We start from the raw sequence: 14,142 nt of genomic DNA, 5'->3' as shown, positions 1-14,142 counted from the left end.
CGGAGCAAAGGCAGAGCGGTGTTTCTGATTTCAGTGAGCGCGGAGCGGAGTTATTAAATGCCCGGAGCGCGGAGGGGAAATTGTTGACGCTCCACTCCGCTCACATACTCTGCCAGACACCGCCACACAAATGTGGCTTTTTGTTAATGACTGTCCTACCACAGGATTTAACACCGAGTAACAGCTCACAGTTACAAAAGACACTGTAACAGTATGTCACAGGCAATTCTAGTTGCATTTTTCATCAATTAATTTCTTAAATTATCCTTTGACCATGTTCTGGCCCGCTATCTAGTGGCAATTCTTTTTGTTTGGCCCGATGCCAAACTTACTTGCCGACCCCTGATGTAGGTGTTGTTGCATTTGAATGTTTTTCATAGCTAATCCAGCTGAACCCACTGCATGCGGTGCTGCTACGTTGTTCATTCAAAATATTGCGGAAAAAATATTGCATCATGTTTTTAAATGAAGAAAGTACTATTGGTGATTGGTTTTCGGTCCTTTGTATTAAACTCTACATACATGATGCTGTTTTGTTTCTAATTGTTTAAGCAAATTAATTAATTTAATATGGTTTATAAACATTATTTTAAACATTATGCATTTTTTTTCAAAGATAGTCATTTTATTTTATTGCTTTGAAGAAACGGTCATTAGTAATATTTTGCTCAATGCACTCTCTTGTGGCCTCAGGAGAGAAGACAAAGGCTATTTTTTCCCCCTAAACTGAAATTATGCCTTTTAAATGTGAAAATAATTTGAATATTGCTAATATTTAAGTACAAAATTCGAATTTAGTTTTTCAGCCATTTTGACAGCCCTAGTACAGACAGAATTAATCAGAACGCTGCATTCATCTGAGCAGCTCCTGTCAGGCCTGATGGCCTGTAATTACTGATCTCTATGACAGATTAAGGCTGAGCACGATGACGTACCGTCACACAGCAGCTCACAGCTGCAGGACGACACCAGCGAGAAGTCTTTGTGCGGCTGGCTGTGAGCGCATGACGCCAGCTCGATGTCATCTCCGCTGTCCCTGTGACACAGAGAGCGATTCTTTAGCAACTACATTATGAAAAAAAAAAATCTTCTATAAAGTGTTTCATCTTTTAAAACATTTATCTGATGTCCTAGAATACAGAGTTTCTGACTGACTTAGTGGTTAAATTCCATTGTTGCTTTTTACTGTATTTACATCAGACTACAGTTTAGATCAGTAAAGAAAAGAGTTTAAACTGATGCTATCCCAGATAGCAACATAGTGTCGTCCCAGATCCGGCCCACATCTGGCACATGTGTAATGATGATCTGGCCCACATCTGGCACATGTGGAATGATGATCTGGCCCACATCTGGCACATGTGGAATGATGATCTGGCCCACATGTAACATGGAATGATGGCACTTGGGCGGACCGCTCCTGTTAGCCAGATCTGGGCCAAAAGCAGGCCATAGCAATGCCACATGCCTGCCGAGAGCAAAGAAATAAACCACACTGGACCTTATCTGAGCCACAAAATCTTCATATATTATTTATAGAGTCCTCTCAGCTTGTCTAAGCTTGTTAACAAGAAAAATCACAGAAGGAAAGAAGAGAACAGAAAAAAGAGACAAATAGAAACAAGAACTACAACTGACTTAAGCCACAGCCTTAGATGAGTTCAGCTAAAGATAAGACATTAAATCTCTGAAGATCTCAGCAGAGGAGGATTAAACAACTCCACAAACAGCATCACCAGCTTCACTTATTACTAACCAGACTATCTTTACATCTGTTAGAGGGCTACAGAAGTTCTTATTGAGAATTAACAGGGGTTTAAATCTAATGTTTGTTTCATTTGAAGTCACCATAATGGTGATTGGTGTTTCTATTAGTTGTGCTCTTAACTCTTATTATTAATCATTTGTCGTCTTTAGCTGCTGTGACAGTGTGTTTAACACATTTTCAGTACATGATAGTTTGATGATTTCACAATTATCGTGGAATTGCCTGATTCTCTGAAGTTATTTGAATCATGAAGCTGTGTAATTTAATGCTTACACATTGTGTTACTGTAACTTGAGTTGCAACATCAGTTTGAAAATATAAGAGAAATGTAAATAGCACTGACACACACAGATATCAGCAATCAGCATATGAATCTCAACAATGGTGACAAAATATTCAGCTAATCAGGTCAATTCTGGACATCCCAAAAAGCTACTATAAGACACAACAAAAAGCAGCAAAAAAAATACTAAATAAATGCATGAACCAAAGTTAGATTTAAAGAAAATCATAGCACAATTCTGCTGCATAATTTATTCATGCTGTGATGCATGCTGGGAGTTTTGTACTATGGTACCCAGCATGCATTGCAACATTACACTTTCTATTGTCACCATTGTTGAGGATCATGTGTTGATTTATGATGACTTTGTGTGTTATTAGATTATAACTTTTAAATTTATAATTAAATGGGATAATTTAATGACTCATAAAAGTTATGACCAGTGTATAGACACTAGCTTTTTGTTAATGAAATGACAGATCAGACTCAAAAATATGTCACTGTCTGCCAGTCAGAGCGTATCTGTGATTGCGTCCCGTGATTTTGATGTACTATAAAGTGTTTCAGGACAATAATAATCCTCGGTCTCAGCAGAGGAGTCTCACCCGGGGTCAATGCAGTCCTGGATGTCAGCGACCCACGAGTTCTTCTGCAGAGAGTCGATGGTCTCCAAAATGTATTCAGCACCATTTTCTACCTGCGATCCACAACACAACACCACAGCTTGAACTGACAGCATTCGTCTATAATCCAACATGCTTTCTCAAAGAAAAGTTACATACAGTACATGACATGTACATGAGCATATGAGATGAAAGACTATCTAGAGTAAGCAAGAGGGAACTGTACCTTCAGCACGAATGTGTTGTCTTTGTCAGGCATCTCTAGAGGCATGGTGGTCCTCACCTCCACGATAGCAGACAGAGGGATGCTCACTTTGGGTTTAGATGACTACAAACACAAATCAATGCCATTCAAATACACACACTGTACAGCATGAAATTCAGTGATAGATCTATATAGTGAAGTGAAGTGACATATGGCCAAGTATGGTGACCCATACTCGGAATTCATGCTCTGCATTTATCCCATCCAACACAGCAGTGAACACACACACCGTGAACACACACCCGGAGCAGTGGGCATTTATGCTGCAGCGCCCGGGGAGCAGTTGGGGGTTCGGTGTCTTGCTCAAGGGCACCTCAGTCGTGGTATTGAGGGTGGAGAGAGCGCTGGACATTCACTCCCCCCACCTACAATCCCTGCCGGCCCGAGACTCGAACCCGCAACCTTTGGATTACGAGTCCAACTCTCTAACCATTAGGCCATGACTTCCCCGTAATATATATACAGTGCTGGCCAAAATGATTAGAACACTAGTAATTTCAGCAGCTAAAAATGGTTTTAAGTCAGTTATTTCTATCTTTTGTTGTAGCGTGTCAGTAGGAAACATCATAAAGAAACAGAACAAACTGAGACAGATTAAATCCAGAAGAACTGTGTCTCCAAGACGCTTCAAGTAAGCTCCTGAGAAACTCTGCTCAAGTGCACCGAGGAAAAAAGCTGCTTTAAACACAAAGGATGCTCATACCAAATGTTGATTTAGTTTAGTTAATAGAAGTTAACTGATAAAGAAAATCTATTTTTGACAGAATCCTCATTTTACCGCTTTTTTACACAAACTTTTAACAGTACTGTAGCGTTGCAGGAGGTTTCTTGAAGCAGAGACACAGTTCTTCTGGATTGAGTCTCAGTTTGTTCTGTTTCTTCATGTCACTCCAGACAGACTGATGATGATCAGATCAGATCTCTAAAATCTCACTGGATTATTACAATTAATGGAAAAATAAAGTTTGGAAAATGACACTACAGCAAAAGCTAGAAATAACTGACTTAAAACCATTTTCTATCTGGTTGAAAATACTACTGTTCTAATAATTTTGGCCAGCACTCTGTGTGTGTGTGTGTGTGTATATATCTATCTATCTATCTGTGTGTGTGTCTACATGATGTCTAAATGCCCTTTTTCGATTTCAATTTTAGCCATTAATTACTGCCATTCATCATTACATTATAATTGAAATCCATTTTTAAAACATTTTATAGGCTTTGAAAAATGTAACAACTTTTAGTTTAAGTGAACTTAAAACAATCTTCACAAACTATAAACTGTATATGCATAAACTATAAATTGAACATAGAATAATCTTTTCAAGATTATCAAACTATTCAATCTATTCAAACTATAAGTTAATCAACGAGCAGAGCAGTGATTGATTTCTCTTTTGCTCTTATGCACTAAATTCACTCTTATAAAAATGAAAAGGAAAAGAGAGTGAAACTGATGCACCAGGAAAGACTAAATTTCATCTGACAACCAGATAGACAACTTGTCCACAGTGATATTGAAATTAGCACAACTTACATCACATAAATTATTGTAATTATTGCATAAAAACACATAACATAGCAGGTCCGTTAACCCGGACCAAAACTCTCTCAAGGGCCCCGGGACATTCTTAGTGACATCCCTGTGTTTCCGGTTAAAACTAACCAGACATTTGTGACCCTGCAGCACAAAAGCAGTCGCTGGGGTATATCTGTAGCAATAGCCAAAAATACATAGTATGGATCAAAATTATACATTTCTCTTTTATGCCAAAAATCATTAGGATATTGATATAAGATCATGTTCCATGAAGATATTTTTTACATTTCCTACCATAAATGTATCAAAACTTAATTTTTGATTAGTAATATGCATTGCTAAGAACTTCATTTGAACAACTTTAAAGGAGATTTTCTCAATTCCTCAGATTCCAGATTTTCAAATAGTTGTATCTCAGCCAAATATTGTCCTCTCCTAACAAACCATACATCAATGGAAAGATTATTTATATATCTTTGATTCAGATGATCTATAAATCTCAGTTTCAAAAAATTGACCCTTATGACTGGTTTTGTGGTCCAGGGTCACTTTTACATTTGTTATTTCCAAAAGCAGTCTTTCCCTCTGCCCAACTTCTGATTTCATAAATTATGTTCTCATTTGTTAGGAAAGAGGATGTTGTTCTGAAAACCTCACAGTGAAACTGATGACTGAAGCTTTACTGCATGAAGACAGACGTCATCTGACTGATTGACAACGCCAAACTCTCTGCTTCCGCTTCTGTCTCTCACGTGCATTTGACTGCATTATTTGTCCAGGGGATGTCACATGTCTCTGAGAACACTTGAAGACAGACAGGAGCTTGACTCAACTCAAACACAGACCGATACGTCTGTTTATGCAGTAGTTAGCATGGATACGCACGCAGTCACCCTCTATTTTTACCCTGTCTTTAGTTTGCTCAGGAAAAGGAAGTTATTAGTACAGTCTTGAGGGACTAAAATTGCTCTGAGATCCACTTCCCAAAATCTCCCTAAAGCCTTCTGAACAAAATCAAAATGTGGAATAGGATTTTAAGAGGCCGGATCTGACTCATTTTTAATGAGAAAAACATTACTACTAACATATGTCTGCTTCATCTGTTCACTCGTGAAATCACCTCATGTGTGATATAGCTAGCTGAAGTTACTGGAATAACTCAATTATTCATCAGCCACATCAACATGTCAAGCGGAATCAAACACCAAAAGATAACAGTCTTCAAATAATAAAAGCTGACAGACAAATATCGCATCTCACAGTCCTGTTCATGCATACCGCAAAAGCACTTTTGCTAACATTACTGAGGGCACAGCAGGTGTTTTATCAGTCCATCAGCGATATCAAGGAAAAACTGCTCACTAGATTTAAAGTTCATATAATAAAACAAAACATTTTTCCACACCAGTCCATTACTGTGGTAATCCATGTCAGAAGATCACACACCAAACAAACAAAGTAGACGCTTCTCAGCGTTGCTGTTTAGTCAGTGGTCTGGTTACATGAGACTAGCCTAAAATATAACCACTCCCTAAACCTAAACCAGTGGTTCTCAGCTCTTCTGTATGATGTTAAAGTTGCTCTGAGAGCAGCTTCCTAAAAAGTTGTTGACTGTTGAAAAATATGCATAGAAACACACAAGTATACAAATGTGACACAATATCCCAAAACTACATGAATAAATAAGTGTATTTTATGAAATTAAGATTTTTATTATTATTAAACAAAACTCTTTACATTTATTCATGTTTCTGCAAGTTCATATGAAACACAAGGATGAGAGGATGGTGATTGTAATCGTCAAGCTCCAAATTAAGATTAAGGAACCATTAAAGGTGCAGTAAACGTTTTTGGTAACACTTTGGACCGATTCTCACTATTAACTAGTTACTTACAGTATTAACATGCCTGTTATTAACATACTGGCTGTTTATTAGTACTTATAAAGCATATATTAATGTCTTATTCTGCATGTCCATACCTAAACTTAACAACTACCTAAAGTGTGACCACGAGTTTTTAAAAACGCTGATGAAAAATGGATCGCTTTCCAGTAATGTTGGCTCTGCTGCGTTTCACAGAACTGAGGTGTGCTGTCTTTTCATACGAGTCATCTTCACTTGTGTGTTCATTTGCATTATTATCTTCCTTTGCATTAGATATGATAAAGAAGCATATGTGACCCTGGACCACAAAACCAGCGGTCATTAGGGTCACTTTTTTAAATGAATAAATAATCTTTCCATTGATGTATGGTTTGTTATGATCGGACAATATTTGTCTGAGATGCAACTATTTGAAAATCTGGAATCTGAGGGAGCAAAAAAATCTAAATATTGAGAAAATCTCCTTTAAAGTTGTTCAAATGAAGTTCTTAGCAATGCATATTACTAATCAGAAATTAAGTTTTGATATATTTATGGTAGGAAATTTACTAAATATATTCATGGAACATGATCTTTACTTAATATCCTAATGATTTTTGGCATAAAAGAAAAAATTATAATTTTGATCCATACAATGTATTGTTGTCTATTGCTGCAAATATACCTGTGTTACTCATGACTGCTTTTGTGCTGCAGGGTCTCATTTGTTTCCACACCCTATAAACCCTGGAACGTATAAACCTTCTCCACCACCTGTTTCAAGCATCAGCTCCCAAAGTGTGTCCAGAAAGTGAGAAAACAAACATTTGGTTCTCTTTTAGTGATTCTTATAACCCCTCTATCATTGCATGTGTTGTATCCCCCTTATTTTTCAACGTGGAAGTAAGCCGTTTTCTTTGAATCTGCGAGATTTCCGGTTCATTAGCCGCTGTAAATAATGAGAAGAACAACGTGCACTAAACGGTAACACTGTTTGCACTACAAACTAGTGTGTTCATAATTAAGATAATACATTAAAATAATATGATAAGACACATCAGTTTGCAATATCAAGCAGCAAAATGAGCCATTTTATACAGCTAAAAATAGCTGAAGCAGATAACACCGGAAGCAAGACACATTACATTTACAAATGGCTGCGTCCGCTCTCTGGGAAAAATAAGGTGGATAGTGTGTGTGTGTGTGTGCGTGTGCGTGTGTGTGTGTGTGTGTGTGAGACTGTGGAGGCATCAAGATCTGATCCTTTTTTGGTAGGGACGTGTTTGTTTTGATGATTTCAAATATCCACAACGTTTTCTAGAAATTGCTTAATGCAACTTTAACGTACTTCATATGATTATTGTGCATCATTCTGAGTCTTCTGAATTAATCTGATTGCTTTATGCAAAAAACAAACCATAATTTAAGTCAAAACCTTGTCCTCTCTCATTTGAATCTCTCACACGCGAGAATGTTTGTGAGCGTCATTCATAAAGCAGAAGAAGAAACCGCACACACAAACCTTCATGGTTCATGCATCTATCGTCAACGCAGTTCATTTGAATGCCGAAAGTGAACAAGATTTGAGGACTAGGGAAGCTGTATGGCACGGCAGCAACTCTTCTTCCAGCTGCAAAGCTATCAGGAAGAGGTGAGAACAGCTGAGATCATCACTGGGAATAAAATCCCGGCCTTACAGCACATTAACCAAACACACTGCTTGAGTGAGACACACGGTTACATCATTAAGGACAGCACCTGTCCTGCTCACCACCTGTTTGTGACACTGCCGTACCGTCGCATCCACTCAGACAACCAGACTGACAAACAGCTTTCATTCTCAAGCCATCAGACTACTTAACAGCCAGCAGTTCATCAAGGTCTTACTAGGCATACTAGACACTTCCAGGCAAGTTGGAGCTAAACTCTGAATACACGCTTGTATGTCATATGTCATTAGCTGGGTTTCCATCCAAAGTTGCGAATTTAACTTATGCGCAAAATTGAAATATTGCATAAAACATTTGTGAATAAGCACCGTTTCCATCCAACGAGTCAAAGAGAACAAAATCATCACTTCCTGATAAACTGGCACTAAATATCACTAAGAAAAATAGGAGAAGCCACGGAATATAATCATTTTCATAAATGATAAATTACTTGCGCCTCAGAGCGAGCAGACGAAACACAAATGCGGTCACTGCTTTTGGAGGTGGATGCTGCTGTTTGGGAACTCAGTCGTGTGAGACAGTGATTATACAGAAATACTTTGATGACAGACTTTGCTCGGGCATTTCAGAATGACCATAACATTTCAGGACCTGTGGAACGAGATCAGTCCGCTGGTTAGTCAGGATTTGCCGTCCCATAGCGCAAAGTCACATGACTTCAAAATGTGCATAAAAGCAGGGTAATGGAAACAGCTATTGTCTGAATCTGAGTGGTCACAAGCTCTTAAATATCAGTGTATTCAGTGAAAATGACAAATAAATTACTTTTAAATCTTATAACTCTAATATGGGTGTGCGATATTTACACAGTGTGTGTGTGTTTTTGTTGTTTAAAGATATCTCTGTGGTTTTGGGGATTTTGTTGATTATTATAATTAAACATTATTTAGCTATTTTGTTGAGTGTGTTTTGTCCTGATCGGCTGATTTTTGGCCTGCCATAGATAAATAAATATGATACTACAACCAGCTGCAAATCCCTGGCCGTTTCTCAAATGGAAGGCTGAATCCTCCGGAGGTCGCATTTGCAGGCTACATACATCATGAAACCTGGTTTATTTCAGTTAACTGAGCATTACATTCGTGAGTCATAAGCATATTACAACAATTTACACTTAACTAAGAATAAAGGTCAAATGTATAACTGTTAATATTCTAAAATAAGATCATCTTAAATGACGTATGCAGCCTACAAATGCGACCTCCGGAGGATGCAGCCTTCTGTTTGAGAAACGGCCCATCTTAATGAGTGATTCAAATGATTCTTTCAAAACAGCTGATTCATTTAGAAACAAAGACAAGTGACTGTCCTTATGAATGGATCACTGACTCAAGTGGTTTGTTCAAAAACAGGTCCATTTAGGAACGAAACACCTTCTCTGAGTCACACAAATGTTCTCATCTGACTATATTGATGCGATACACAGATGTCAGATCCATCAAAATGGCGCCGCTGATGGCAGCTATTGTGCGTTGCTCCTCAGTGTTTGTATTGTTTTTGTTTGTTTTTCCTGTTTTTTGTTTTTCAAATAAGATCAGCTTTACCAGGGATGATCTGCTGAACATTCGGCAGAACACACCACAAAATCTTCTACCGGTTTTTGATTTTTCGGACGTTTTGCTGGACATTGTAGTTGGCGGAGCCATAACTCTGGTCAAACGCTACAGGAGGCGCAGGTGGGGGAAGCGAGCCGGCGCGCTCGTGAAACTTCGTCAGCGCGGATTTAGAACGGCGTTGCCTAGCATCCATCTGGCGAATCTCCGCTCTCTACCCAACAAAACGGACGAACTCCTTCTGCTCTCCCGGACAAACAAGGACTTTTCTAACTCTGCTGCTCTATGTTTCACGGAAACCTGGTTGAATGGCGACATACCGGACAGCGCGATTCATCTGCCTAATTACCAGCTGATAAGAGCAGATCGGGACACAGAATCAACGGGGAAATCGCGCGGTGGCGGGACATGCTTTTACATCAATGAGAGGTGGTGTACAGATGTAACTGTGTTAAAGAAGATGTGCTGTTCAGATCTAGAAACGCTCTTCATTAACTGCAAGCCGTTCTACTCGCCGCGGGAGTTCTGCTCGTTCATTCTCGTGAGTGTTTACATTCCACCGCAAGCGCACGTGAGCACAGCTCTACAGAAACTCGCTGATCTGATCACAGAGAGTGAACAACAACACCCGGACTCTGTTTTAATCATTCTCGGGGACTTTAATAAAGCAAATCTCTCCCGTGAACTGCCAAAATACAGACAGCATGTTACATGTCCCACCAGAGACAGTAATATATTGGATCACTGTTACACAACAATAAAGGACGCATATCACTCGGTTCCACGAGCAGCTTTAGGACTCTCTGATCACTGTTTGGTTCATCTTATTCCATCCTACAGGCAGAAACTTAAGTCTGCGAAGCCTGTATTAAGATCTGTTAAAAGATGGACTAACGAAACAGAGCGGGATTTACAAGCCTGTTTCGACCTGACTGATTGGACTGTTTTTGAAGCTGCGGCAAATGACCTGGACGAGCTCACAGAGACTGTAACATCTTATATCAGTTTCTGTGAGGACATGTGCATTCCTACCAGGACTCATCTATTCTACAACAATGACAAACCATGGTTCACTGCCAAACTCAGACAGCTCCGTCAGGCCAAAGAAGATGCTCACAGAAAGGGGGATAAAGTCTTGTACAAACAGGCCAAATACACACTGGAAAAGGAGATCAGAGTGGCAAAGAGGAATTATTCTGACAAGCTCAGGAACAAATTCTCTTCCAGCGATCCGGCTTCAGTGTGGCTAGGATTAAAGGACATCACCAGCTACAAAACACCACCCCCCAGCACTCTGGAGAATCAACACCTGGCAGACGACTTAAACGAGTTCTTTTGTCGTTTTGAACAATCACCCCACACCCGCCCAGAACACCCCTCCACACAACCATTCACACCTCCAGCAACCCCTCTCTCCCCCACAACTACAATTCAAATCAGCGAAGACGATGTGTGCCAGGTCTTCAGGAAGAACAAAAGAAGGAAAGCACCTGGTCCAGATGGTGTGTCACCAGCCTGCCTAAAAATCTGTGCTGAGCAGCTGGCCCCCATCTTCACACAGATCTTCAATAGATCACTGGAGCTGTGTGAAGTCCCCTCATGCTTCAAACGCTCCACCATCATCCCCGTCCCAAAGAAACACAAAATTACTGGACTTAATGACTACAGACCTGTGGCACTAACATCTGTAGCCATGAAATCATTCGAAAGACTGGTTCTGGCTCATCGGAAGGACATCACTGGACCCTTACTGGACCCCTGCAGTTTGCCTACAGAGCAAACAGGTCTGTGGATGATGCAGTCAACATGGGACTGCACTTCATCCTGCAGCATCTGGACAGACCAGGGACTTATGTGAGGATCCTGTTTGTGGACTTCAGCTCTGCTTTTAACACCATTATCCCGGAAACCCTTCAAAATAAACTAACTCAGCTCTCCGTCCCCACCTCCGTCTGCCAGTGGATCAACAGCTTCCTGACAGACAGACAGCAGTTAGTAAAGCTTGGCAAATTCACATCCAGCACTCGAACCATCAGCACTGGAGCTCCTCAGGGCTGCGTACTCTCCCCACTGCTCTTCTCCCTCTACACCAACGACTGCACATCTAAAGACCCCTCTGTCAAGCTCCTGAAGTTCGCAGACGATACCACACTGATCGGCCTCATCCAGGACGGTGACGAGTCTGCTTACAGACAGGAGGTTAAGGAGCTGGCTGTCTGGTGCAGTCTCAACAACCTGGAGCTTAACACGCTCAAAACGGTGGAGATGATCGTGGACTTCAGGAGAAACCCCCCTGCTCTCCCCCCACTCACCATCATGAACAGCACTGTGACTGCAGTGGAGTCATTCAGATTCCTGGGCACCACCATCTCTCAGGACCTGAAGTGGGATATTCACATTGACTCAGGAAGGTCCAGCAGAGGTTGTACTTTCTTCGCCAGCTGAGGAAGTTCAACCTGCCACAGGACTTACTGAAACAGTTCTACTCTGCCATCATTGAATCCATCCTCTGCACCTCAATAACTGTCTGGTTCAGCTCAGCTACCAAATCTGACCTCAGAAGACTACGGAGGGTAGTCCGGACTGCTGAGCGAATCATTGGTACAACCCTCCCCACTCTCCAAGAACTGTACTCATCCAGAGTGAGCAAAAAGGCTGGTAAAATCACTCTGGACCCCTCACACCCAGCACACAACCTCTTTGAACTGTTACCGTCTGGTCGACGCTACAGAGCTCTGAGCACCAGAACGACCAGACACAGGAACAGTTTCTTCCCTCAGTCAATACATCTCATGAACACTCAATAAATAAACGTAGAACACACAACTAATACATTATCCATTCACCACACTCACTTATTTTATTTTCTCATTTCTAATTTGCACATACTTGACCTGTACATACATAGTCGCCTATATTATATATTGTGTATTTTTTTTTTTTTTTTGCTGCTTTGTACATTGGTCATTGGCTATTTCCTGTTATTTTGTTTCATTACCTGTGTCCTGTCCTGTTACTGTCCTTCTGTTGCACTGTGGAGCTTCTGTCACTACAACAAATTCCTTGTATGTGTAAACATACTTGGCCAATAAAGCTCATTCTGATTCATTCATTCTGATTCTGAAATCAAAGAGAGACTGTTGTCAAATTGCATTTGCATTGATTGCATGTGTGCGCTTAACACTATACTTCTAATTATATGTCCCATAGTGAGTTGTATCTTTTTAATATCAAAGGACTGAAATATGTATCTAGCTTGAATAACACATTAAATTGGTTGACGAAACAGGAAAAAACGAATGTTCTGTTGAACATTTGTATAAAGTCAATATCACATTTGCGATCTTGTTCATGTGCTGATATTCAGGAAAACAGCACTCTTGCTTGCATGATATTACTAAACTATATCATATCTTAAAACTATAATAAAACAAAAACCTATTTTGCTAATATAACTTGAAATATATTGTAATTTTATAATGAGGCTTAATCATGCAGTGAATGCTCTTGGATGCTTACGCAATAATGTCAGCTCACACATCATTAAAACAACAATTATGATATTATCATAGACGGCAAATATCACACACCCCTAGACTCCAGGTATAGAAGACCAGGGTTTGAATCCAGAGCGAGACCAAATCAAAAAGAAACATTATTTGACAAAAAGGCCCAAGATAACCAATATTCCAATGCAAATAGTAGATAAAATATCTATCCTACAAAACAGAGGCCTTTAACCCTGCTCCTGGAGACCCAGTACCCTGCTAAGTTTAATTCCAACCTTCTCAAACACACCTGCCTGCCATTTTCAAGTCATCCTGAACACAATGATTAGCTGGTTCAGGTGTTTTTGATTAGGGTTGCGGTGATACTCTGCAGTACAGTGGCTCTCCAGGAGTGAAGACCTCCGCTATAGTGTGTTTTCACGACACGTCATCAATCCAGAAGTCGGCCATATTGGTGGCACTGAATGTAAACAATGCCATGGAACCGAACAATTTTGCTGAATTGCTGCTGAAAAATGGTTGTGTTTTGAACATTTGGAGTAATAACGCCGGCAGTAGGAACTCTGAAGCGGTGTTTATGCACGGCATTTAGGACGCCGTGATCGGAGCGGTTTTTGTTGTGTGTCGTGGGTTTCATGATAACGGAGATGGAATGTAAACGCACAATTTACACAATTTTTGAGCAAAAAGTTGGACTAAGAGATGAAGTTTTCTATGACAACTTGCAGTGTTACATATCATCGAGGCTGAGAAAAAACAACGCTGCAGACAACAGGTAAATGCCGTTATCGTTGATTTCCATGTTCATTAAGTAAATATGTTTACATGGCTTTTTAAAAATGCCGGGTAGCCGGTGTTTCGTATGTGCTTGGCCAGTCAGTGTACACTACATCACTGGTAGATCCAATAGAACTGTTTTAGACCCTACTCTGAAGCAGGAGCTAATTTAGTTCCTAGAAATAAATACGTTCCTAGTTCCTGGGGTGCGAACATGCCAATAAAGAAA

At 40.1% G+C, this 14,142-nt stretch overlaps 1 protein-coding gene across 2 annotated transcripts in view; it reads right to left on the bottom strand.

Annotated features, from left to right (window-relative positions):
- LOC306853849 (SH2B adapter protein 2-like) overlaps nt 1-14,142 on the bottom strand; it is a 34,791-nt gene that overhangs the window by 13,912 nt on the left and 6,737 nt on the right. For both annotated transcript variants that reach the window (XR_013782774.1, XM_079391500.1), the window contains exons 4-6: nt 2,901-3,002; nt 2,657-2,748; nt 936-1,036 (exon numbers count right to left, since the gene is read on the bottom strand). Coding sequence is in view for 1 of the 2 variants with exons in the window: in XM_079391500.1 (XP_079247626.1) it covers nt 936-1,036; nt 2,657-2,748; nt 2,901-3,002 (295 nt within the window). In the remaining variant the exon portion in view is untranslated. The remainder of the gene's footprint in view (nt 1-935; nt 1,037-2,656; nt 2,749-2,900; nt 3,003-14,142) is intronic.

The sequence above is a fragment of the Barbus barbus genome (assembly GCF_936440315.1).
Source record: "Barbus barbus genome assembly, chromosome: 34".
Classification (NCBI taxonomy): domain Eukaryota; kingdom Metazoa; phylum Chordata; class Actinopteri; order Cypriniformes; family Cyprinidae; genus Barbus; species Barbus barbus.
The sequence above is the reverse complement of the archived record's forward strand: the minus strand, read 5'-3'. Positions and strand labels throughout refer to the sequence as shown.